This window comes from Scomber scombrus, chromosome 3 (assembly GCF_963691925.1).
Source record: "Scomber scombrus chromosome 3, fScoSco1.1, whole genome shotgun sequence".
Classification (NCBI taxonomy): Eukaryota; Metazoa; Chordata; class Actinopteri; order Scombriformes; family Scombridae; genus Scomber; species Scomber scombrus.
The window spans coordinates 29,382,495-29,409,796 of NC_084972.1; the positions used below are offsets into that span (position 1 = coordinate 29,382,495).

At 37.9% G+C, this 27,302-nt stretch overlaps 4 protein-coding genes across 5 annotated transcripts in view; 2 read left to right on the plus strand and 2 right to left on the minus strand.

Annotated features, from left to right (window-relative positions):
• Positions 1–327: 327 nt before the first annotated feature.
• appl1 (adaptor protein, phosphotyrosine interaction, PH domain and leucine zipper containing 1) lies at positions 328–14,556 on the plus strand. 2 transcript variants are annotated; one of them, XM_062416578.1, is made up of 22 exons: positions 328–488; positions 3,001–3,099; positions 3,226–3,285; positions 4,124–4,195; positions 4,386–4,473; positions 5,113–5,154; positions 6,607–6,665; positions 7,612–7,758; positions 8,282–8,364; positions 8,952–9,113; positions 10,160–10,348; positions 10,480–10,522; positions 10,601–10,657; positions 11,049–11,140; positions 11,267–11,446; positions 11,901–11,953; positions 12,689–12,863; positions 13,134–13,170; positions 13,291–13,419; positions 13,516–13,566; positions 13,688–13,777; positions 13,884–14,556. In XM_062416578.1, exons 1-22 carry the CDS (start codon positions 435–437, stop codon positions 14,037–14,039), a joined length of 2,118 nt encoding a protein of 705 aa, XP_062272562.1. In that variant the 5' UTR covers positions 328–434; the 3' UTR covers positions 14,040–14,556. The 2 variants fall into 2 exon arrangements, with proteins under 2 accessions (XP_062272562.1, XP_062272561.1); XM_062416577.1 differs by having other exon boundaries at positions 10,480–10,657.
• Positions 14,557–16,805: 2,249 nt separating this feature from the next.
• LOC134004025 (ADP-ribosylation factor 4-like) lies at positions 16,806–20,009 on the minus strand. The gene is made up of 6 exons (XM_062443286.1): positions 19,895–20,009; positions 18,912–18,992; positions 18,681–18,790; positions 18,529–18,600; positions 18,294–18,416; positions 16,806–17,682 (listed from the first exon to the last, which is right to left on the minus strand). The coding sequence occupies exons 1-6, from the start codon at positions 19,941–19,943 to the stop codon at positions 17,602–17,604; spliced, it is 516 nt and encodes a 171-aa protein (XP_062299270.1). The 5' UTR covers positions 19,944–20,009; the 3' UTR covers positions 16,806–17,601.
• Positions 20,010–20,547: 538 nt separating this feature from the next.
• Positions 20,548–23,091, plus strand: LOC134004009 (ADP-ribosylation factor 4-like). The gene is made up of 7 exons (XM_062443285.1): positions 20,548–20,639; positions 20,703–20,786; positions 21,598–21,678; positions 21,803–21,912; positions 21,993–22,064; positions 22,177–22,299; positions 23,011–23,091. Exons 2-7 carry the CDS (start codon positions 20,720–20,722, stop codon positions 23,089–23,091), a joined length of 534 nt encoding a protein of 177 aa, XP_062299269.1. The 5' UTR covers positions 20,548–20,639; positions 20,703–20,719.
• A 1,929-nt stretch (positions 23,092–25,020) lies between these two features.
• The window catches only part of LOC134003992 (ADP-ribosylation factor 5-like), a 3,247-nt gene continuing 965 nt past the window's right edge, over positions 25,021–27,302 (minus strand). The window contains exons 3-6 of the mRNA XM_062443284.1: positions 27,077–27,186; positions 26,923–26,994; positions 26,524–26,646; positions 25,021–25,794 (exon numbers count right to left, since the gene is read on the minus strand). Of these exons, the coding sequence (XP_062299268.1) occupies positions 25,714–25,794; positions 26,524–26,646; positions 26,923–26,994; positions 27,077–27,186 (386 nt within the window). The 3' untranslated portion in view covers positions 25,021–25,713. The remainder of the gene's footprint in view (positions 25,795–26,523; positions 26,647–26,922; positions 26,995–27,076; positions 27,187–27,302) is intronic.

Consider the following 27,302-nt stretch of genomic DNA (forward strand, 5'->3'; position numbering starts at 1 on the left):
ATGTAGACTCACAAAACACTCCATAAAAACACTTTAAACATGAAGTCCCGCTTTTCAAACACATAAAACGTCTAATAACTAAATGGCATCCCACAAATTAATCCCCAGATACCTTTAAACACAGGCAAAGCTTCTCACAAACAGAGAAGCACCGGCGCCATTATGGCTCTAAGTTGTACACGGATACAGCAAAAGGGCGACGCCGATCAGAACCAAAATGGCGCCTTTTCCCTTTAAAGCAACAACCAATCGAATCCATGGAATATTTTTCCCAGCCAATCACAACTCAGCTAGTAGGCGGGCGCAGTGCAGCTGGGAGGTTCTGTGTGTTGGGCTGTTTTGGATCCGTGTAGGAAGGAAATCTTGATAGGGAGTTGACACAGATTCATTTTGAGCTGTTTTCTCCGTCTATTGGCACCGATCACAGCCTCACCATGCCCGGGATAGACAAGCTGCCGATAGAAGAGACGCTGGAGGACAGTCCGCAGGTAAAGGTCCTCTTCTTCCATTTGGAGGCTAATATGCTAACAGGGAGGCTAACTGTGCAGGATCATTGTTCATTAAACAAACACTGAGGCTAGCTGTCTGTATAGTTAAGTGTCCATCAGCAGACAGAGAAGGGCTTCACTGTCTTTTATAGGATCATCAACAATCAGAGGAGATGAAGATGAAGCTGCAGACTGAGCAGTAATGGCCCAGTTTACAGACACATTGGAGCAGCTGTGCATCAAAATATGAGAGGGGTGATACTGATCAGCTGCTAGAGAAGAGAGAGAGAGAGAGAGGTCAACATGTCACTGTCTGCTTATGCACATTAATAGTTGGCAAGGCTTGGCTACTTCCTTATCCACTCTGCTGCTAACTGCCCCCCCCCCCCCCCCCTTACAGTGTCATGCTGCTGCTCTCTGTTGTTGTCAGATGGGGAAAGTCACTGTGGTGCAGAAAGCTGCTGCTGCTGATGCTGCTGCTGCACTGCTTCAGGTGGATTGCAATTGAAACATAACACAACCCCGATCAGTGATTTGTCAGCAGCAGGGGCAACTCTAGGATCAGACCTCCTAATGAGAATGTGACATACAATGACCTGCAAGTGTTCAAATCCTCTGCTAAACTACTCATTTCACTGGATAATGTAAATTACAAAAAGAGATATTAATACATAGTAGAGTGGTTTACTATAATGTGTATAATAATAATAATGGACGGAGGTTTATGGTACCTGCTTGGAAAACCAAACTATACAAAAACAGCTTTGTACCAGCAGCCATCAGTGCTATTAACAAGTGAAAGAAACTGCAACATTAACATTATTTATTTATTCATGTTTTCTATTGTTTCTTTTATCTCATTTTTACTAATGGCACATATTTGATCTCTTAACTTGGTTTTACGTATCTTATGTCTTTTATCAATTTTTTATTTTTCTTATTTTTTAAAATTTTTTATTCTTGTATCTTGTTTTCTTGGGGCCGTTCTTCTTCTTTTGTCCTTTTAGTCTGAGCACTGTCGTCACTTTGTCTAATATGTTCTTGTCAGACTCACACACTGTAAAAAAAATTTACCTAAGGGTACAATAAATTATTTGAATCTGAATCTGAATGGTTCAGAATAAACAATCACAGATTTCTACAGAAAGGACTCTGAGATAGTTAATGAACCCTGAGAGAAAAACAATATTAATGACAGAACTATCCAAAGTACATTAAACCTGTTAAAATAAAACCATTTGAACTTGTAGCATAAGTGTATGTCCCATCTCTAACAGACAGACTAACAAAATAATTAAAGTTGGATGAAATCATTTTTAGAAAAAAAACCCCAACAATAATAATTTATTTATTTTTAGGGGTGCTGAGATCGCTCGACCACCTACAAAAAAGGTCTAAAATCGCCCCTGGTCAGCACTAAATCTGGTACCAAACAGCTGCTGTGACACCTGCAGGGTTGAATCTATATTAGGGCTGTCAAATGATTCATTTATTTTTAATCTCATGTTTAAAATTCAACTATTTTTGCATTTCACAATAGTTTTTAAGTCAATATTAACGATGTAAAGCAATTCTTACCAGTGTATCTTGATTTGGGAATCAAATGAATGCAAAGAAAGTTCCTTAATAGAAGTGTAATGAGCCTGAGGTAACACAATGTTTAATATAGCTTGAGGTAGGAGACAACTTCAATGTGTTTATTCTGTGAAATACATTGTTCCTTAGTGAACAGCTGCTATGGACATATGCTGCTGTATTAAGTTATTAAGTTATTTTAGATAGTTCATCTTAGATAGGAGGTTTTTACTATTGACTTTTTTTTTTTAGATTGTTATTTAAGCTTTAATTTATTTTATCACTGTAACTTTATTATGCTGCTGGGACCTCAGTGCAAATTTTGTTCACAAAACGTACAGCACATTATAAAAAGAAGTGCATAACAAACAAACAATACTCCACAGCTCCATTATCTTTTGAGTTCAGTTGAAAATTGAGGAACTTGCCACATTGAGAAATATAACACTATGGCACAGAAACATGAGCTTAGCACCTCTCTGAAGAAGTGATGACACATTGAAGGAAAAGTCACAGTCACAGTGCAGCAATATGACAGCAGCAAGACTCCTGTGGTTTTAAGTGAGTGAGTCATTGAGCAGCACGGTTAACGCCATTAAAACAAAAACATCATGCTCGGCCCTTTTATCGCATCTAATCTGTATGTATGGAGCGATGCTGTTCTCTGCTTCCTATCGGAGGTTATTGGAAAAGTCTCTCACAGTGAGCTGAGAATGACGGTAAGAGAGCAGCTTACTGGCAGTGCAGGCGGTGAAGACGCACCTTAACAAACAGGAATGCACTGTGTGGAGAGGAAGCACATGTGGATTTACATAGATAGATGTGAGTCTGGTGTTTGGCAGTTACACAAGGAGCCATAACCTGCTGAGGTGTTAAAATGACAAAACACTGACCAGTTTTATTCTGTTGTTTTTTTTGTGTGTGTGTGTGTGTGTAGACTCGCTCTCTGCTGGGAGTGTTTGAGGAGGACACTGAAGCCATGTCCAACTACTGTACGCAGCTCTACCAGGCTATGCAGAGGATTTATGATGCACAGGTACACATACACACACATACACACACATTTGATTGACAGGCCAACAGGATAGCGATGTCTGGGAAAAACATACAGCAACATTAGTACGTTTGGATAGTCGGTCTCAGTGTTGTATTTCTTTTTCAGAATGAGCTGAGTGCTGCAACACACCTGACCTCCAGACTGCTGAAAGAGTACGACAAACAGGTATGCCAGTCCATAATACCCACTAACCCTACGACACCAACCAAAATACTATAACAGTTGACATTAACCCTTATCATACTACCCACTGGCCATTTAACATCAGCCACAAACCTTTAAACACCTTAAAAAAAACACAGTGCCTATAAAAAGTATTCACCCCCTCCCCCTTGGATGTTTTCACTCATTTTACATTATATATATTTTAATTAATTGACATTATTTTGTAGAAATCTGTTTCACTGTGACAATAAAGAGGTTTTTTTTTGTACATTTTCTTTTAAAAGCCAAATTATATTGACCATGATTCCATTTATAAAAGCAATAAAAGGGGAAAAGATCCAAGGAGGTGAATATTTTTTATTGGCACTGTATGCAAGCACACATTCTTTTCAGATTCATTTGTAATGTGAGCAGAGTATTTCTACTAATAACCATTAGTTGCTGCCATAATAACTTCAGCCTCACATTTATGCCTTCACTACGCCTCTGTTACATTTGAAGATTTTTCCAGTTAGCTAAGGTTGAAATTTTGGCCCATTTGTCTGTGAACACTTTGTTCAATGTTATTTGTTTTTTATTAGGTTTTCTTTCAAAGAACATAGATGAACAGAAGTGGTGCATATGCGCCAACTAGACGCACAACACACACTTTAATAAAAAGGAAGAGTATCCATCTCAACAAAATCAAGTCAACACTTTTCATCTTACTATGTGTCGTGTAAACTTCCAGGAATTCACAGACTTCGATACAGTTTGTGTCACGCTCATTTTCTACAGCAGCGACATATGTTTTTCTCCCATTAATCAATTTTTCTGTTGTTGTTGTTGTTGTCTGCAGCGTTTTCCTCTAGGGGGCGATGATGAGGTGATGAGCTCCACCCTACAACAGTTTGCAAAAGTCATTGATGAGGTGAGCGTGAAAGCTGTCAGGCCTGACATGATAACACGTCACCAGCGATTTACTATTAACATCTGTGAGAAGGAGATTTAGAGACGCTGTTTTTCTTCTGTGGTCAAACTGTCAACGCTCAGCTGATTGATGGTTTGTATTTTCCTTAACTTCCACTCCATATTTCTCTCTCTCTGTTGCTTCTTTCTAGTTGAGCTCCTGTCATGCTGTCTTGTCCACCCAGCTTGCAGATGCCATGATGTTTCCCATCACTCAGTTTAAAGAGAGAGACCTGAAGGGTAGGAAACACACACACACACACACATACACACACACACACACACACACAGACACACACACACACACACACACACACACACACACACACACACACACACACACACACACACACACACACACACACACACATAAGCAGGACACTAATAACCCAACCCTGCCACACTGTGACAAACATTCAATGTTGCCAGATCACATACACTGCATAGCCAAAAGTATGATGACACCTGAATGTTGTGGCCTCATGTGGTATTTGAACGTGTCAGTCCCAAACTACAAACACCACAGACATTTATCTGCTGCTATAACAGCCTCGGCTCCTCTGGGAAGACTTAAACCAGGTTGTGGAACCCGCAGGGATTTGCTCCCTTTCAGCCACAGGAGCATTAGTGAAGCCCGACGCTGATGTTAGACGATAAGACTTGGCTCACACTTACGTTCCACATAGCACATAGCATTCCTTTGTCACGACAAAGCTCAAAGCATACTGCACGTATTGTCTAAAATACTTTGGTTTATTTTAGCAAGCAATGTGTTCTCTTCTTTGGAAGTTAGATACTCCTGAAAAATAAACAAAAGTATGAGTACAGGCGTGTCCACATTAATAGAAACAGTAAAATGATCTCTCTGTCTCTCTCCAGAGATCCTCACTCTGAAGGAAGTCTTCCAAATAGCCAGCGATGGTAAGTTTACACTGCTGCACTTCATTTTATTCATTTATTATTTATTTTTTAAAGGACAAACTAACAAAAACAGCTCCAACTGGCCTTGACTACTGTTGCTATGTTAATATTTCTTCTCAACAGCTGGGTAGAGTTACGTTTTTAACACAATGATTGTCTCACATTCATCTCATAGAAAGTAACTCTATCAGTCCCACAGTGTGCACATATTCAAATCATTTTTTAGGGCAGTTGATGCAAATATTGTTCATACTACACAATATTTTGGTTTTTTGAGATGGTGACTGTGTCAGATTAGGCAAGAGTCAAACATTTGTGCCATGAAAGACACATTGTGGACATTTTACCCTTAAACAGGCAACGTGCACCAGGAGATATATACATATATACATGTTCTTATACCTTAATAGGGGCAACGTATCCTGGTGGAGATACAACTCATAAAATCCAAAATATACAAAATATTTTTAAAATGATTCATGGAAATGTTTACTTACAAATGAGATAACTAGTAACATCAAAGTAAATAAAAAGAATAATTTTCGCATGCCGTTTTCCACTCCTGCCTCTTTAAGGGTTAAGACATATAAGGTTGCAATAAACCAAACGAGTGATCAATTAATCAACAATATTAATCAATAATTCAAATAATTAGTTAGTTGCAGGCTAACTTCAATGTCTTGCTCATCTGTTGAGGTTTGTGCTACTGCAGGAAAGTTGTCGGAGTTCTTTCTCTGCTGTGATTGGAGGAAACAGGTTAAAGGGGCGGGACATAAGATCAATCAATTTCCTGTTTAGTCTAAACAACAATTTTAAAAAACTCAATTAAATCTTCAAATCCTCACATTAAAGTTGGTTCAGACCGATAAAAGTTACAATCTACATTCATAATTTTCTTAAAACAATTGATGGATTATTAAAATTGTTTTCAAATTATGATTGACATGAAGGATGACAATTAATTTCTGTCTTTCCACTAATGTACCTGCTGATTTTTATACATTATAATTATTCAAATTTGCAAACACACACACTCAGAGGATGTTTCTGATATTTTGAGACCATTGAGTTAAACTCTCTGACGCAGCAGCGCTTGTGGAGTGAAGATTCAACGTAGATTTACTGTCTAGTCTCATCTCTAAAAAACAGACTCTGTCACATTTGAGTTATAGCAACACAAAGTTAAGTAACAGATCTCCGTGATGTCCGTTTGGCTCCATTCTTTGTTGGCCCATTAAGAGGAAATCACTTTTTCTCCCTCAAGACTCGTGATGTTATTTAGTTACTCTTGAGTTCAGATTTCACCTCCTTTTTTCATGGTTCCTGGTGCTATTTTTTATCTTTTAAATTTACTGCTTTATTTTTCTCTCTTTCCTGTGTTACTGTTGATGAAGAAATGAATGTTATTCCACCAAAAATAAGTGTTGCCTTCCTGTTTCTTTCTGCCTGCAGATCATGACACGGCCATTAACAGATACAGCCGCCTGTCCAAGAAGAGGGACAACGATAAGGTAACCACATTAGTGACAGAAACACTTCACTCAGTAATACAATTTTATACTTAACTTCTAGGAAATGCTTTATTTATACGAATCTGTAATCTGTAAATTATTTCTTGGGAAACGTCTGTGTAATTTGAAATAGAGACTCTGAGACTGCTATTTTAGTTTAGTGTGTTGAGTTTAGAAGCAATTGTTGATTTTTAGAGGATTTTCATTTAATGAAAGCACTTTGAGCTACATTTATTGTATGAAAGGTGCTATACAAATAAATATATAATGAATTATTAATTGTATGCTTTCAGTTTTTACATCTTCAGCTGACATGTAAAAGGTTAAAAGTTACATCAGCAATTCATTGGAATTGATTAATTGATTGTTCCCATTGAACACGGCCACTAGCTTTTCTGTAATTGGTACCAAACTTGTATGTTTTAGCAGGAAACGTCCTTCGAAATTAGGAAAATATGGACTTTTTTAAAATAATACATTTCCAGCTTATAGATCATCTTGTATGGTTTTTAATGTATTAGCTCTTTAATAGCCTATTAGCACACTTTTAGTTTTTAATTTAGTTTCCTTCTTTCCAGGCTGCCTTTTAAATGTATTTCTACGAAGATAAACTTGCAGAGAGTGGAAGAAGCTCACTGGAGATTATCTATCACAGTGTGAACCATTTATCAGTTCAGTGGTTTTTGTGCAGCAATGCAGCTGCGAGCGGGGACTGTTTCTAATCTCTCATCTCTATCTGCAGCTAGTTTCATATCTTATTTTATACGTAGACCAAAAGCTAACAGCTGCACATCAAGAAGGAAATCACTTCTCTTAATGGCCTCATTTAGAAAATGTTCAGCGTAGTGTAGCCATGTACCAACATATAAAAGTCAGTAAATGATGTTATTATGATATTTACTGAAATATGAGTAAAAGTGTGGTGTGTGTGTGTGTTGTGTTGCAGGTGCGGGCGGAGGTGGTGGAGGACGTCTACACCTCCCGCAAAAAACAGCACCAGACCATGATGCACTACTTCTGCTCACTGAACACACTACAGTACAAGAAGAAGACGGCTCTGCTGGAGCCGCTGCTGGGATACATGCAGGCCCAGGTACACACACACACACACACACACACACACACACACACACACACACACACACACACACACACACACACACACACACACACACACACACACACACACACACATCCTGCATACTAGAAAAATTCCAGTCAGAGCTTCAAAACCCAGCAGACCGACCTAATGACCTGAATCATGAGTTCTCACTGGCAGCTTTATACAGTCGACTTTGAGCCGACATTTTTTAGATAATAATAAAATTGTTTTAATTTCTTTAGAGCTGCTATGATTAGTTCACTTTTAGACACAAAAAAGCTAATTGAAGGCATCACTGTTGGCTCTTAAAAAAATGTAAATGCAATGTTTTCACTATTTCTTACATTTTAATTGACTAAATGATTAATTGAACACAACAGTTTTATTGATAATGAATAAAAAAGTTTTTTTAAGCTCTTTTGAATTTTGAGTTTTCCCCGACTGGTTTACAGATGAAAAAAATGACAGACTCAAACCTGCTGATGTTCTTTATGTGTGTGGTTTTTTTGTGCAGATCAGTTTTTTTAAGCTGGGTTCAGAAAATCTCAGCCAGCAGTGGGAGGACTTCCTGGGAACCATAGGAACCAGCGTCCAGAAGTAAGAACCTACACACACACGCACACACACACACACACACACACACACACACACGCACACGCACACGCACACACACACACACACGTACACACACTCAAAGCTTTTGAGGTTTGGTGGTGGTAAACAGCTCCTAGCAGTGATGAACAACTAAACCTCACACTGATGGAAGATTACATATCATTTGTCCTTCAAATTGCTGCAGTTTAACATGTGACACAGCAGATTTATTCCAAGTTTGCTTAAAGTTTAATTTGTAACTGAAAGAGGAAGAGTTTGTACCTGAGATGATGAAGCACCTGCCTGTCGCTCAGAGGTGCTGGAGCACAGATGTAATTGCTTGAAAAGCCTTAAAATGTTTGAGATTACATGAACCGAAATTCAAGGTTTTACAATTTTATTTAGGTTTTGTAGATTGGAAATATTGTAGATAGAAACATGAAGAGACTGAACCTTGTGTGTGTGTGTGTGTGTGTGTGTGTGTGTGTGTGTGTGTGTGTGTGTGTGTGTGTGTGTGTGTGTGTGTGTGTGTGTGTGTGTGTGTGTGTGTGTGTGTGTGTGTCTGTGTGTGTGTGTGTGTGTACACACAGCGTCCGTCGGGAGATGGAGGAGGAGGTTGGGCAGATGCAGCAGACCATCCAGGAGATGGAGATGTCATCTGACCCGCTGTACGTACCATGTGACCCTGACCCCGTCCACTCACCTGTCTGTCGCAACCTGACCAGGAAGCAGGGCTACCTGTACATTCGCAAGTAAGACACACACACACACACACACACACACACACACACACACACACACACACACACACACACACACACACACACACACACACTTTTAAGACTTTAATATTCACAATGAAGCTCCTTTGTATAGAATTGTTTGATGTCACGTGTAATAATTATATATATTTTTTGCAAGTAGGATGGGCTGCATTATGATTTAAGCTAAGCTACAGACCACAAATGTGCAGAAGATGGGCTTTATTGAGCCTAAAGTGTATGAACACCATTAATTAATAATGAACTGCAGAAATTTAAACCTAACAAGGTTATTAATATCACAGGAGTGGGGACTGGCTACTAATATCTGTCACAGTGTCTTTTTACCACTAGAGGGTGCCAACGATTTCCAAATCCAACATTTAGGAGCTTTAAAGGATAAATCCAAATTATTACAACTTGGATTGTATTTTTTATAATTGTGTGCATCATTTCTATTAGTAATAATAAAACTGTTCTCACCAGGTTAACTCAACCTGTCTGATCGTCTGACTGCACATGATTCTTCACCCTTCAGACTTATTTTCTTAGTGATAATAATAATAACTTTATTTGTAGAGCACCTTTCATACAATAAATGCAGCTGAAAGTGCTTTACAACGCAAGAAATTACATACACCAAGTGCTTCACATAAAAGGAGCATAGAGCAATGTTTTTTTTAAAATGTAAAGGAAAGAAATAAAAACAATAATGGAATATAAACAAAGTGTAAGTAAAAAATAATAATACAAATAGTACATAATGAAAGTAGCTAAAAAATAGAATAAAAACTACATAAAATTAAGTAAAATGCAACTATTAAAAGTTAGCTTTCTCTTCATGTCAAAGTGTTCCCAGATCTCTGCTCTTAACTTGGTGAATGTTATCACTGATAGAAACAACAAAACTATAATTCCCAAGTTCCCTTTAATTAGTACGAGTATTTAATTAATACCAGTTGTGTTTTTAGTATGTTTTGTGTCGTTACAACCTTTAAAGACTTTAAGCATCTTATGTTTAACTGTCTCTCTCTCAGTAAGACGGGCCTGGTGTCGTCATCCTGGGAGCGTCAGTACTTCTTCACGCAGGGAGGCAACCTGATGCAGCAGGGCCGGGGCGAGGTGGCGGGCGGCCTGGTCACAGACCTCGACAACTCCTCCGTCATGGCGGTCGACAGTGACGACCGCCGCTTCTGCTTCCAGGTCACTTCCTTCGATGGCAAGAAGTGAGAGCGCTTCCCTGTTCTTTTACATTATAATAATTTTCAAATGCTGATGATTTGTAGTAAAGTATTAACACAGAGACTAAGAATTATTTTAGTTAGGAGATTAAACTCAGTGTTTGTTGGTTTTGCAGAGTTGTGACGCTGCAGGCGGAGAGCAGGAAGGACTGCGAGGAGGTAAGAGGTCTTCTTATTTGTCATGCTATGAGTTCCTGTTCCTGTTTCCTCACTGTGACTCTTTGCTTCTTCCTCCAGTGGATCTCCACCATCAACAACATCTCCAAGAGGATCTACCTGAGTGAGAACGCAGAGGTCTGTGTTTTATCTTTCCATAAGTTACATAACTAATTATCAGCAGTGCATTGTGCATTGTAGGAACCCATCACATAATAACATTTCTGAACCAATAACGTAATAACTTTTTGTCAATAGTGTAATAAGGTATTACGTTATTGGCTAGACCAAAACAAAACAAAAACTTTACAAATGTAATAACTGGAGCCGATAAGGTAATAATATACTAATATAACTGTAATAATGTACTGTGTATAACCGTTGTGTCTCATTTCCGCTTATTTAAATATACATATATATATATTTGAGAGTATACATGCACCCCGCTAATTAAAGCAGCAAAAACTTTGACTGTTAGGATTCATCTTCTAATTGGTTGATGCTGATAGTGCTCTCTTCCTATTGGCAGGAGCTGGCAGCCAGAGTAAACCAATCAGCTCTTGAAGCTGTGACACCGTCGCCTTCCTTCCAACAGAGACACGAAAGCATGAGACCCAGCAGGTAAAAAGACCACCAGAGTAAAGATGAGAGACTGACGACCTCATCTAGCAGCTGCCAGGTTTAATGGTGGCCTGTCAGATTTCTGTCAGCTAAATCATACATATTTTACCTGTCTCTCTTTTCCAGTAAAGGGCGCTCGGGCCGAACAAGCAGTATAAGCTCTGTGGGCTCCGAGCCATCGCCTGCCATCTCTGTGCTCTCATTGGATGCGCTGGTTGCCCCGGATACACCCATCCAGTTTGACATCATTTCCCCCGTCAGCGAGGAGAACTCAGGACAGAGCAAGACGGCAGCGCAGTCCGGCAGGTACGACCCCCGTCATCATATATTAGTCTCAGAAATGCTTTATAATATTAAATCAGTTCACTCAAAAGCAACATTTCATAAGAATTTCTTTCTACCAAACGAGAGCTGTTGACATTTATGATCAATATTGGTTGTTTGTCATCAACATCTGATCGATTAAAGTATCTGTAACTTTTGCAAGTTACAGATACACCTGACAGCGAGAGAGTTTCAGTCTTTGCGTAAAGGAGAACATTTATGTTTTGTTTAGTAATGAAGACGCTTTTTCAAAATGTAATATTTTCATATACTAAATGTATGTATGTTAATATTTACACATATTAAAAAACAAATATGCTGATGTTTGGTGTGTGTGTGTGTGTGTGTGTGTGTGTGTGTGTGTGTGTGTGTGTGTGTGTGTGTGTGTGTGTGTGTGTGTGTGTGTGTGTGTGTGTGTGTGTGTGTGCATTCACAGAAGGAGTAATCCATTCGGAGAGTCAGGAGAGAACACATCAGAAGACAGTGAAGGTACCGTTTGTCTCATTTTCTCACATTATTGACATTGACATTATTCAATATTATTGTTAAAATAGTAAAATAATTTATGTTGGTTCCTGTTGAAGTGTTGCTTCCTGTTCCAATTTTGTCACAGTTTTGTTTTAAGAAAGTTGCCAAGAATATTTTCACTTTTAGCATCTTCTCGAGCTAGAATAGACTCATTAGTTTTTATCTTAAAATGCTTCATACAAGTGTTCCAAGTTAGCTGCCTGAACTTGCCCTTAATCGCTCGTTTCAGGCTGATAAATATCTAAATATCACCTGTTCATGAGTAGTTGTGCATTTGTGAGATGACATAATTAGCATAATCCACGCCGCAAACATTGCTGTATAAGTCTTCATGTTCTGCTCTGTTTGTAGGGGAGTTACAGTCACAAAAAGTTCCCTAAAGAGTAAAAACAGTCCAGAAATCAGAAGACAAACACATGACAGATTTAGAGGAACCAAAACAAATATATGAATCCAGCCCACGTCATCAGATCGGCTCTACACTGACAGGAATAAAGAGAGAATGCTTTGATATGATGGTAGATGCTAAAACTCTTCTTTCAAGTGACTTGTTAAATGAAGACAGTCAAGGGATGTAACAGTCACTGAGATATTAGATGAGAGAATATTAAAGCCTACAGGTGATTTTACACTGATGCTGCAACAGAAGAACAAAAGTCTGAATCAGATCTTTGATATATGTATTTTGCCGTCCAGACTCGATCCTCCACCAGCTGTTCATTGTTCGCTTCCTGGGCTCCATGGAGGTGAGGACCGCCGAGACGGCCGACGTCATCTCTGAGACCATGAGGCAGATCCTGGCTGCCAGAGCCATACACAACATCTTCAGGATGACCGAGTCCCACCTGCTGGTCACCTGTGACTGCCTCAAGTATGAACCTGTGTGTGTGTGTGTGTGTGTGTGTGTGTGTGTGTGTGTGTGTGTGTGTGTGTGTGTGTGTGTGTGTGTGTGTGTGTGTGTGTGTGTGTGTGTGTGTGTGTGTGTGTGTGTGTGTGTGTGTGTGTGTGTGTGTGTGTGTGTGTGTGTGTGTTTGCTGTCATAGGCTTCTTATAGGGGTACACATTTCAGACTAAACCACATCAAACCACAGCAAACGTCATCGACCCAGTTATACTAATGATATATATTTTTGCTTTTCAGGCTCATTGATCCGCAGACACAAGTCACTCGTCTCAGGGTAGGACGACCTCCGTCTCTTTGATTAAATAAGTGTCAGAAAGGTTTCTATGTCCTAATCATCTCGTTCTTCTTCTTATATCCTTCACCTCTCCTTCTCTCCTTCTCTCTCCTGTTGTAGTTCCCTCTCTCCACTGTGGTCCAGTGTTCCTCCCATCAGGACAACAAAAGACTGTTCGGTTTCGTTCTGCACTCGGCGAGTGGCCGAGCCGTCTGCTACATCTTTGAGTCCAACAACGATGGAGAGAAGGTTATTTATCTGCTCGTCTGTTCGTCTCGCTGTTTAATATTCTGTTGTTTTTTTTATCCGTCTAACACGTCCGTCTTCTTCTTCGTGTGTTTTCAGATCTGTGACAGTATCGGCCTGGCCAAGCAGATCGCCTTCCACTCTGAGATGGTGAGACTGATTTTGGGGCTTCTCACTGTAACACTGCAGCCTATGTTAACTCCCTCACATTTTTCATGTTGAGGTTAATTGTTTTTTTTTGTTGTCTTATTGATGTTTTTTATTGTTGCAGGACCGTAAGTCTGTAGAGAAGAGGAAGGAGCAGGACAAGGCCAAAGAGAAACAGCAGGAGGAACTCAGCAAGCAGAAACAGATAGAGAAGGTGACATTTTTTTAAATTTAGTTCAAATGACATTAATTAAAGTCTACATTAAATAAATATTTGATATTTAATTTCACTTTTGTATTTTCCTTGTTTTGTCTCGCAGGACCTGGAGGAGCAGAGCCGTTTGATCGCTGCCTCGAGTCGTCCTCCGAACCCGCCTGCCTCCGCTGACGGACAGTTCCTAGTGCTTAGCAACAGCCAATCGGAGGACAGCGATGCCGGGGACGAGGGGAAGAAGAAGGGCGAGTCTGAAGCCTAACGACACGCAGAGGACGCATGTTTTTCCCACTCAGGCGAGTCCCAGCTGGTACTGTTAAAGCAACAGCTCAGGAATCAGAGGAGGGGAAGCATCAACCCACCCGCCCGCCTGCACGGGGCTGCCTGGAGATGAAAAACATGTGATCCCTCGCTGCTGGACTCGGAGGAGGAGGAGGAGGAGGAGGAGGAGGAAGAGGAGAAGGAGGAGGAGGGTAGGCTTGGAAACGTCTCGTCACGGACTCGTGTTTTACTGTGTGTAAAAGAAAAAAAAAGAAGAAAAAAAAAAGGCTGCTTTTTTTACTGGCTGACACACAAATATAGATTAACCTGCAAGTTTCTTTTTATTTTATTTTATTATATTATTATTATTATTTTATAAAAAGAGCTAACAGCAACTACAGAGGATATAAAGCAAAGCAACATGTGAGGGAGAATACAACCAGGATCTGAAGGCGCTTCTCTTATGTTCCTTTATTGGTCGACGCCACTACGCTCCCGCCTCCTGCTGCCGGGGCTCAAGAGCGGAAGATTGTGAAGGGCAACACGACACCTCCAGAGGTTTTCTCTGACCGTTAAAACGTGTGAATACAAAAAGAGAAGAGAAGAGAGAGAGAGACTTTTTAAGGCATCGTACAGTGTTTTATTTTTCTTTCCGTTCTCCTCGGCAGTCAGAAAATCAACGAGCTGAATCATCATTAAAGTGAACATCATCGTGACTTTTAGTGTTAAAGTAATGATGAGTGATGTCAGCTCAACACAACAAGTTTTAAATCTCCGTCAGCAAACATTCAGATCTGAAACATCCAGTCATATGTAAGATATTTGGCAGAAATCGCTACGACTTTATACTTTTAAAAGAAAAAAACATGATTATAGTAATGACCAGCACCAAATTCTCCTGTTATAAAACAAATACAAACTCCCTAAGCTAGCCTGGGTCAAAGGTCAGCTCTACTTTAGTCACAGTGAAAATAATGTGACCCCTTTTGAAATTAACGAACCTTCAGTGCCAATACGAATCGTTTCACAGTTTATTTCTGTTTCTGTCGAGGAGAAACAGAAAACGTCAGTCGCCATACTTGTGTCATCCTGTCTAGTAGCGCTTTGTATGCAGAGCGCTACTAGCATGTCTGTCGGGGACCGGAGCCAAAATGGCCGCCATAGAGAAACGAGAGGATCCAAGAAAACACAGCAGCAAAAACCAGACAGTGTGAAAATGTGATTTTAAACTAATTTTTTTTAACTGCAACTCGGCCTGTGCCTCTTTAGGAAATGAATAGATGCATGAGAGTAATGCTCATTAATAAGAAACTTATACTGTTCACCTTTAAAAATAATACATCAGATTTTAGGCCTCAAAAAGGAGCCAAAGATGCTTCGCTCACCTTTTTTTCGTCCATTGGGGCTCGTGAAACGCTGGTCTGACGTTGTGAAAAGTCAGAAATTGACGATCACATCAACAAAATAACAATAAAAAAGGAGGCTGTTCATATTTTCTGCCACATCAGAGTCGACATATTCATACATATTTATCTCTGGGTCTCTTTATTTTGGGAGGGGGCGGCTTTTTTTAATGTTTTTCCACCGTTTTTTTATTATCTGCCTTCATCCAGAGTGATTCTCAATGATTTATCTGTAGAAATAAAACGACAGAATAAGCTTCAGTTTCAAGACTTTTAGGCATTACGTGTAAGGATGTCAGATATCAGAGGTCACAAAGCCTCCTTACAACAGAAAAACCTCTTTCTTAGTATCTGAAATCAGAAATTATTGAAGATAGTTTTTATTTTTTCTGTGGTTTTGTTGGGGGGTGTTTTTTGGGGAGGATGTTTTTATTGCTGTAAACCAGGTTGAAGGTTGAAGGACTCGTGTTGATGATGATGATGATGATGATGATGATGATGATGATGATGATGGAGCTGCACTTTACCGCCGCAGAGAAAAAAAAGCATGGACGTGGAGAAGGGAGGGAAGGAGGGATCGATAATGTTGGACTTGTAAATATGTTTCAGTTGATTGATGTTCAAAGTGTCATAAATAATAATTAAAAAAAGAGGAAAAAAAGCTTTTCGGTGATAAATAAAGCACTAACTCCACCCGCCCGAGTCAGTCTGATGCTGTTTTCACATCAAGCGAACCTCCAATGAGTTATGAGAGCTTATTTTAGAAGACAAAAAGTCATTTAAATCACTAAAAAAGACCCCAAAACACCACAATTTCAATTAAGTAATGAGATAAACTTCAACATATCACACATTTAGTTTAGCAGGTATCAATGTGTCACCATTAATCAATTACATTTAACTATTACAACTGTCCTTATTTTAGGTAAATATCCCACTATGAGCCCATTACTTTAAGCTATTTCAGTTGCTTATTTATCACATGTATCTACTGTGACTTTATGATACTTGCTTTTAACTATCTATTCAGATCATATCACCCAAATATTAGAACATATTATTCATTAGTTATATATATTTCACTGTCTATTCATTATTTTTTTAAACTATTTTAGTTGAATTATTACTTCAAACTCACTATTTCTAGCTATACTCTCGAAAAAAAAATCATTAGTTTAGCTACTTAACAATCTTTCCATGTACTCAAAAGCATATAAGTTGATGTTTATATAATTAAAATGTTTGTAATTCCTTTGAACTGGTATTTAGGAATAGTTACATGAGTCCAAATTCACTTAACAGCACAAAAATCTCTTTACATTTTTTTTTTGAGTATTTAAAATAAAACAAACACCCAAACTGTCTCATCGTAACAACTTTTATTACAGAATTAATATGAATGAAATAAATAAAAGATAAAGAGAATCAGTGCAGTTACATTTGTTTCCTAAAAATGATATCAATAGTGCAAAACTGTGATTTCAAACCTTAATGGACGGACATTTGACTCCAGCGTCATTTTATCAGCTGTGATTGATTAATTATTGTGATATTTGTCTTTATTTGACATTGATCAACTCGTTTCTACACTTTCCTTTCTGGTGATATCAGACATTATTAAGGCCACAGATCTGTTTATTTTAAACTGGATTTATCATATAAAAGAGAACATATAAAAACATTATCTGCCTTTTAGAGCTAATTATAAAACATGTAGGACGTGTAGCAATGTTTTATATACGTTCAGACAGAATGTAACAAATTTCAGGAGAGAAAAACAGTGCAGTGAATTCACCAATGACAGTAGTTAAACTAATAAAATAATGCATGTATGGTAACAAAGGCTGTTCATAAAAGTTCATAAATATAACTTGAAATTCACATTATTTCGCCATCTTTTTAAATTCTTGTAAAATGACACAAATGTGGCACAAACTGGTATTGTAAGTGTTTCCCAGAAGGAAGACGTCTGTGATTTACGGTCTTTTCTGTGTGCAGTGAACGCAGCACTAAAAATCCCTCTGTGATGATTTAATGAGTCAAAGTAACGAGGGATCTCTTATGTTTCTCTTCTTAACGGGCTCGGTTCAGTTCACATCAGACCGGCCTGATGTGTTTGAAGACTCAGCAGGAAAGAACAAAAAGAAAGCAGATCAGCCTCTACTTGATCTGGTTGGAGAGCCAGTCCAGACCCTCGGCCAGACCCGTACCGCTCACGGCACAGGACGCCTGGACAAACCACTGTACACACACACACACACACACACACACACACACACACACACACACACACAGATACAACAGATTAATACAACCTGAACAGTCTGATTACAGATTACTAGTTATTCTATTTAAAATGTAATAAGTAATGTAACTATCTCAATTACTTAACTTAACTTTCAGCTGTTAGGGTAAGTGTTCCCATTAAGCGCCAAAATCTAAGTAAGCAACATTTATCTCTCATTTGAAAATGTATTCATTAGTTCATGTAGATTTTAGAATATAAAATAAAGATATTTGATGAAAAAAGACAAAAGTCTGACATGGGTTTAATTGGTACTGTGACACCATTTAAGCCGACATCATGATTAATTTAGAGAATATAAAAAATATAGATTTTAAAGAATTAAAAACAGCAATATTTGTATTCAGTAACATGTTAAATATTTTAAAATGAGCAAAATCTTAAAGGTCTGACTTCAGATGTAACCTCCTTTGTAATCACCAACATTTTCACAAGTAACTGTAATTTAATTACACATTTTTTCTCAGTAACTTTAACAGATTACAGTTACTGTTATTAAGTAATTAAACATGTAACTAGTTACTCTCCAACACTGATTGTTACCTACCGGCTGTGAGACTCCTGATAGGCTCAGGGCCTCTGTGATGTCACTGACTGGCAAGGCTCGGGGTAAATCCTGTTTGTTAGCAAACACCAGTAAGGTTGCGTCTCTCAGTTCGTCATCTTGTAACTGCAACACACAAACATAACTGTGGTGATGAAGCTGCTCTGAAAATAAGACTCAAGTTGTAATAAACTGGAACGTTTCTTTAAGTGTTAGTATAAGGAGTAAAGCTTGTTACCATTTTGTGCAGCTCGTCAGCAGCTTCTTTGATCCTCTCAGGGTCGGTGCTGTCGACCACAAATATCAGACACTGAAGAAGAAAGAGACAGATGTTAATAAAGATGTTCTGCAGTAATAACAGTGATGTAATAGTAACAGCTGCAGTATTACCTGTGTGTTTACGTAGTAATGTCTCCACAAGTGTCTGATGACTGACTGACCACCGACATCCCAAACTGTAAAAACGATGTTCTTGTACTCCACTGTCATTACATTAAAACCTGTATACACACACACACGCACACACACACACACACACACACACACACACACAAACACACACACATTAGTTTATGTTATGACTTTGTATTACAGGTGCAGGTTTAACGGGAGGAGGCTGACCAATAGTTGGGATGGGGGTGACGACCTCAGCCAGCTTCAGTTTGTTCAGGATAGTGGTTTTCCCTGCTGCGTCCAGACCCACTGCAGAAACACACACACACACACACACACACACACACACACACACACACACACACACACACACACACACACACACACACACACACACACACACACACACACACACACAAATTAATTAGCAAGTACAACAACTGCTGTTATGAGTGTTACTAGTAGAGCTGATTGTACTTATAGGATAACAAGTAAAAGTTTTTATTTTGCAGAGTATTTGTGTATTATTTGAAGTTAGAAAAGTAATATTCAAGTCAAGCCTGATGTTGCCTAACACATAAAATAATGATCCCTTCAACACAGTGAGGCAGACAGATAATGATGGAATCTGGGACAGTAGTTTAAGTCTAAGTAGCTTTAGAAATAGTTTGATTCATACAAAACAGCCTTATCTGCCACAATATTCTGAAATGTGCATATCCATATTTGGTCATTTCATTTAGTAGGCCTACAATTTTTGTTTCATTCTTCGTCACAAAAAAAGTAGTCTGTCTATTCACACGTAATTTTAAACAATACAACTTACACAGTACACATATACTAGTTAGCTTTAAAATGCTTGAATAGAAAAAGAAATGAATGTGTGTTTTATACTTATTGTAACTAACTTGTCTTATAATGTTGTAAATCTGTTTCTTGATGTTAAGCTGCCAACTCACACCTGGCCATGAAAACTAACATCTGGGCTAATTCTGGCATATTTACAGATATGTTATTAATATGCACTATCCCTTACAAATAAACTAATAAAATAAAATAAAATAAAAATAAAATGCACTGGAGCTTAGTTGTCCCTAATCCAACTTATAAAAAAGTATTAAAAAAACAACAACAAAAACAAAAAACCTTTACCATACTTAAAGTTATTGATTCTGAGAGTAAATAACATTACTGCTGAAGTTAAATCTCACCCATTAAAATCTTGGACCTGGAGAAGATGTCTGAGATGTAGACACCCATGGTTTCCTCGGCAGCAGCTCGGTGTGTGTGTTGGTGTGTTTGTGTCTCCTCTGGTTTTATAGAGCAGCAGCAGTGTGAGTATGAGTGTGAGTGACGGTGTGTTATTCATGTTGTCACACCGGCTGCTGTCAGCTCTGTACACCGTGGCAGCAGAGGAGCAGGCAGTATTTACAGCGCACTGACATCGTAGGAAGGCTACGGAATGACCCGCACTACTTTGCCTCTGATTGGCTATTCACTTCAGTTGCGTTGGTTTGATTGGTTAGAATTCTAAGTGACGAGTGATTGATCAGAATTAGAGCCAATCAGAGGCAGAGTGGGCGGGTCTTTGCAGAAAACTCCGTAATTCCGCAATCCTGGGGAAAAGCACGTGAATATTACTTCCGCCAACACAGACATGATCATGTTTTTGCTGTTTTTTTTGTTGTTTTTTTTTTTTTTTTTTTCAAATTTAACAATGCTTTATTGAGGTGAACACAGTCAAAGGATTAATAATACATCAGTATTATATGTATATATTTCTTGTTTATGATCAGGGCGAATAGCCAATCAGAGGCAGAGTAGGGTGGGTCATTCCGTAGCCTTCCTACGATGTCTGTGCGAGGTCAATACCGCCTGCTCCTCTGCTGCCACCGTGTACAGAGCTGACAGCAGCCGGTGTGACAACATGAATAACACACCAACACTCACACTGCTGTTGCAGCTGCTGCTGCTCTATAAAACCAGAGGAGACATAAACACACCAACACACACACCGAGCTGCTGCCGAGGAAACCATGGGTGTCTACATCTCACACATCTTCTCCAGGTTCACCACCAAGAAACCTGTCAGGATTTTAATGGGTGAGATTTAACTTCAGCAGTAATGTTATTTACTCTCAGAATCAATAACTTTAAGTATGGTAAAGGTTTTTTGTTTTTGTTGTTGTTTTTTTAATACTTTTTTTATAGGTTGGATTAGGGACAACTAAGCTCCAGTGCATTTTATTTTTATTTTATTTTATTTTATTAGTTTATTTGTCAGGGACAGTATATTAATAACATGTCTGTAAATATGCCAGAATTAGCCCAGATGTTAGTTTTCATGGCCAGGTGTGAGTTGGCTGCTTAAAATCAAGAAACAGATTTACAACATTATAAGACTAGTTGGTTACAATAAGTTTAAAACACACATTCATTTCTTTTTCTATTCAAGCATTTTAAAGCTAACTAGTATATGTGTACTGTGTAAGTTGTATTGATTAAAATTACACATGTGAATAGACAGACTACTTTTTTTGTGACGAAGAAAGAAACAAAAATTGTAGGCCTACTAAATGAAATGACCAAATATGGATATGCACATTTCAGAATATTGTGGCAGATAAGGCTGTTTTGTATGAATCAAACTATTTCTAAAGCTACTTAGACTTAAACTACTGTCCCAGATTCCAGCATTATCTGTCTGCCTCACTGTGTTGAAGGGATCATTATTTTATATGTTAGGCAACATCAGGCTTGACTTGAATATTACTTTTCTAACTTCAAATAATACACAAATACTCTGCAGAATAAAGACTTTTACTTTTTATCTTACAAGTACAATCAGCTCTACTAGTAACACTCATAACAGCAGTTGTTGTACTTGCTAATTAATGTGTGTGTGTTTCTGCAGTGGGTCTGGACGCAGCAGGGAAAACCACTATCCTGTACAAACTGAAGCTGGCTGAGGTCGTCACCACCATCCCAACTATTGGTCAGCCTCTTCCCGTTAAACAAAACCTGCACCTGTAATACAAAGTCATGAGATAAACTCATCTGTGTGTGTGTGTGTGTGTGTGTGTGTGTGTGTGTGTGTGTGTGTGTGTGTGTGTGTGCAGGTTTTAATGTAGAGACAGTGGAGTACAAGAACATCAGTTTTACAGTTTGGGATGTCGGCGGTCAGTCAGTCATCAGACCCCTGTGGAGACATTACTACGTTAACACACAGGTAATACTGCAGCTGTTACTATTACATCACTGTTATTACTGCAGAACATCTGTATTAACATCTGTCTCTTTCTTATTCAGGGTCTGATATTTGTGGTTGACAGCACCGACCCTGAGAGGATCAAAGAAGCTGCTGACGAGCTGCACAAGATGGTAACAAGCTTTACTCCTTATACTATCACTTAAAGAAACGTTCCAGTTTATTACACCTTGAGTCTTATTTTCAGAGCAGCTTCATCACCACAGTTATGTTTGTGTGTTGCAGTTACAAGATGACGAACTGAGAGACGCAACCTTACTGGTGTTTGCTAACAAACAGGATTTACCCCGAGCTTTGCCAGTCAGTGACATCACAGAGGCCCTGAGCCTATCAGGAGTCTCACAGCCGGTAGGTAACAATCAGTGTCGGAGAGTAACTAGTTACATGTTTAACTACAAAATAAATGTAACTGTAATCTGTTAAAGTTACTGAGAAAAAAAAAGTGTAATTAAATTACAGTTACATGTGAAAATGTTGATGATTACAAAGGAGGTTACATCTGAAGTCACACCTTTACGATTTTGCTCATTTTAAATATTTAACATGTTACTGAATACAAATATTGCTGTTTTTAATTCTTTAAAATCTATATTTTTTATATTCTATAAATAAATCATGACGTGGACTTAAATGGTGTCACAGTACCAATTAAACCCATGTCAGACTTATGTCTTTTTATCATCAAATATCTTTATTTTATATTCTAAAATCTACATGAACTAATGAATACATTTTCAAATGAGAGATAAATCTTGCTTTATAAGAAATGATCTCCCTTATAAATCATGTCAGTATCCATGAAAAACACCTGAACTTAGATTTTGGTGCTTAATGGGAACACTTACCCTAACAGCTGAAAGTTAAATTAAGTAATTGAGATAGTTAAATTACTCATTACATTTTAAATAGAATAACTAGTAATCTGTAATCAGACTGTTCAGGTTGTATTAATCTGTTGTATCTGTGTGTGTGTGTGTGTGTGTGTGTGTGTGTGTGTGTGTGTGTGTGTGTGTGTGTGTGTGTGTGTGTGTGTGTGTGTGTGTGTGTGTGTGTGTGCAGTGGTTTGTCCAGGCGTCCTGTGCCGTGAGCGGTACGGGTCTGGCCGAGGGTCTGGACTGGCTCTCGAACCAGATCAAGTAGAGGCTGATCTGCTTTCTTTTTGTTCTTTCTTGCTGAGTCTTCAAACACATCAGGCCGGTCTGATGTGAACTGAACCGAGCCCGTGAAGAAGAGAAACATAAGAGATCCCTCGTTACTTTGACTCATTAAATCATCACAGAGGGATTTTTAGTGCTGCGTTCACTGCACACAAAAAAGACCGTAAATCACAGACGTCTTCCTTCTGAGAAACATAATTATTAATTATAATTAGCTCTAAAAGGCAGATAATATGTTTTTATATGTTCTGTTTTATATGATAAATCCAGTTTAAAATAAACAGATCTGTGGCCTTGTAGATATTGTCTGATATCACCAGAAAGGAAAGTGTAGAAACGAGTTAATCAATGTCAAATAAAGACAAATATCACAATAATTCATCGATAACAGCTGATAAAATGATGCTGTAGCACTGGAGTCAAATGTTTCTTCAAAAATCAGTTTTGCACTATTGGGATCATTTTTAAGAAACAAATTTAACTGCACTGATTCTCTTTATCTTTTATTCATTTTAATCTGATTATTTTTTAATCTCAGTTTATCTATAAGAAGTGATTATGCTCTTGAATTCAACTCAATTGCTTATTTATTACTTACATGTTTACAGTAAAATATCTTCATAACAATCAGAAACACACAATCCCACAGTTATTTATACTTTTAGACATTTTATGTTGCTATGGACAGTCGATTGAATGTATGTGAAATGATGGGCCTTTGTAACATGTAACATGTATTAGGGCTTCATAAAAATGTAAAATCTATATTTTCTAAAATGCTTAATGAATTTTTTTTCATATTCTGTAATAAAGTTTTTACGATAAGACAGTTTGTGTGTTTGTTTGTTTTATTTTAAATACTCCAAAAAAAAAAATGTAAAGAGTTTGATTTTTGTGCTGTTAAGAGAATTTGGACTCATATAACTATTCCTAAATACCAGTTTAAAGTAATTACAATCATTTAATTATCATATAATCATCAATTTATATGCTTTTGAGTAAATGGAAAGATTCTTAAGTAGCTAAACTAAAGATTTAATTCTAGTATAGCTAGACATAGTTAGCTTTAAGTAATACTTCAGCTAAAATGAATTTCACCATCTAATGAATAGATGGTGAAATATATATAACTTATGAATAAGATGTTGTAATATTTGGCTAATATGATCTGAATAGATAGTTAAAAGTAATATAATTAGTATAAAGGACAGAGGTTTTTCTGTTGTAAGGAGGCTTTGTGACCTCTGATATCTGACATCCTTACACGTAATGCCTACAAATCTTGAAACTGAAGCTTATTCTGTCGTTTTATTTCTACAGATAAATCATTGAGGATCACTCTGGATGAAGGCAGATAATAAAAAAACGGTGGAAAAACATTTAAAAAAAGCCGCCCTCCCAAAATAAAGAGACCCAGAGATAAATATGTATGAATATGTCGACTCTGATGTGGCAGAAAATATGAACAGCCTCCTTTTTAGTGTTTTTGGTTGATGTGATCGTCAATTTCTGACTTTTCACAACGTCAGACCAGCGTTTCACGAGCCCCAATGGATGAAAATAAGGTGAGCGAAGCATCTTTGGCTCCTTTTTGAGGTTGCAGTTTTTTGTCCTGGAGGATTGAAGAAACTTCAAACCTCAAAACTTCTTAAATGTGAATATTTCCTGGTTTCTTCAATCCTCCATGAAAATAAACTGAATATCTTTAGGTTGAAGACAAAGCAAGATATTTACAGATGTCATCTAGGGCTTTGGGAAACATTGGCCGGCATGTTTCACATTTTATTGACCAAAACAACGTATTGATTAATCAAGAAAACAATAGACAGATTAATTGATAATGAAAAAAAATGGTTAGTTGCAGCCATAGAAAAAGACAAAACCAACACTGAATGAATCCTACTTACAAGTATTGTGTTTTATTATTTATTAGTAGGATTGTGCCAGTGTGCCACAGACAGAGAGAAATCAAAAAGTATTCAGAGACGCACAAACAAATTGTTTGTTTGATTCATGGTATTTATTAACAGTAAGAAAATATAAAATAACACAGACTTATCCTTTAAGTGTAGCATTAAAAAAGCAGTTTGTACATCAAGATTTTAGGAGAGAAAGCACAACCAATGGTTTTACACATTACACTACATACACAATGCATCATCGTAATACACTGTAGGGTACTACCTACTAATACTACTATTACTGCGCTACATAGTATACTATAATGAAAGTTTAAAAAGAAAGAAATCAGCAATCTTTACTGCTCACAAATGTAAAACTGGGTCAAAGTTGACCAAAACAGCATGAAAGGCTTAAGTACAGTATATTGAGTAAGTATACTTTGTCACTTTCCACCTCTGTCAGGGACTCTGAGGGTTTGTCTATATCGCAGCTACTTTGTAGTAATTTGATGACCTGAAAATGCGTTTGGTAATATCCACCAAAACTACGCAATAAAACCTGCCTGGGGATCTGTTATGTTTCTCTTCTTCACAGGCTCATCAGGTATTGTGTGGTTTTGGTGGATATTACCAAATGCGGCCTGATGTGTTTGAGGACTCAGCAGGAAAACACAAAAATTAAAGCAGAAGCTCCAGATCAGCCTCTACTTGATCTGGTGGGAGAGCCAGTCCAGACCCTCGGCCAGACCCGTACCGCTCACAGCACAGGACGCCTGGACAAACCACTGCACACACACACACACACAGATACACACACACACACACACACACACACACACACACACACACACACACACACACACACACACACACACACACACACACACACACACACACACACACACACACACACACACACAGATACAACAGATTAATACAACCTGAACTTAATACATTTGATTACTTTTATAATTTTCTAACCATTGTTTTCAGCTGTTAGGGTAAGTGTTCCCATTAAGCACCAAAATCTAAGTTCAGGTGTTTTTCATGGATACTGACATGATTTATAAAGGAGATCATTTCTTATAAAGCAACATTTATCTCTCATTTCAAAATGTATTCATTAGTTCATGTAGATTTTAGAATATAAATTAAGATATTTGATGATAAAAAGTAAAAAGTCTGGCATGGGCTTAATTGGTACTGTGACTCCATTTAAGCCCACGTCAGGATTTATTCATAGAAAATACAACAATAAGTATTTAAAATAATTAAAAACAGCAATATATGTATTCAGTAACATTTTAAATATTAAAAAATGAGGTAAAAACCCTCCTGAGTAAAATCTTAAAGGTGTGACTTCAGATGTAACCTCCTTTGTAATCATCAACATTTTCATTAGTAACTTTAATTTAATTACACATTTTTTCTCAGTAACTGTAACAGATTACAGTTACATTTATTTTGTAATTAAACATGTAACTAGTTACTCTCCGACACTGATTGTTACCTACCGGCTGTGAGACTCCTGATAGGCTCAGGGCCTCTGTGATGTCACTGACTGGCAAGGCTCGGGGTAAATCCTGTTTGTTAGCAAACACCAGTATGGGCATGTCTCTCAGTCGGTCATGTTTTAACTGCAACACACAAACATAACTGTTATGAAAACAAGACTCAAGTTGTAATAAACTGGAACTTTTCTTTGAGTGATTAAATAAGAAGTGTTGAAGTATTAACTCTTACATACAGTTCATATTTTGACTCATAATTAGTCTCTACACCAATTTAGGTGTTTAGGGTGTTTTTACAGCTCTCAAATGTAAAATATGGGTAAAATTTGACCCTACAGTAACAGCATGTAAGGGTTAAGTGATTAAATAAGACATGTTGTATTAAAGAGTAAAGCTTGTTACCATCTTGTGCAGCTCGTCAGCAGCTACTTTGATCCTCTCAGTGTCGGTGCTGTCGACCACAAATATCAGACCCTGAAGAAGAAAGAGACAGATGTTAATACAGATGTTCTGCAGTAATAACCGATTTAATTAGTAGTAACAGCTGCAGTATTACCTCTACGTTCACCAAGTAATGTCTCCACATGGGTCTGAGGAGACACTGACCACCGACATCCCAAAGTGAAAATCTGATGTTCTTGTACTCCACTGTCTCTACATTAAAACCTGCACACACACACACACACACACACACACACACACACACACACACACACACACACACACACACACACACACACACACACACACACACACACACACACACACACACACACACACAC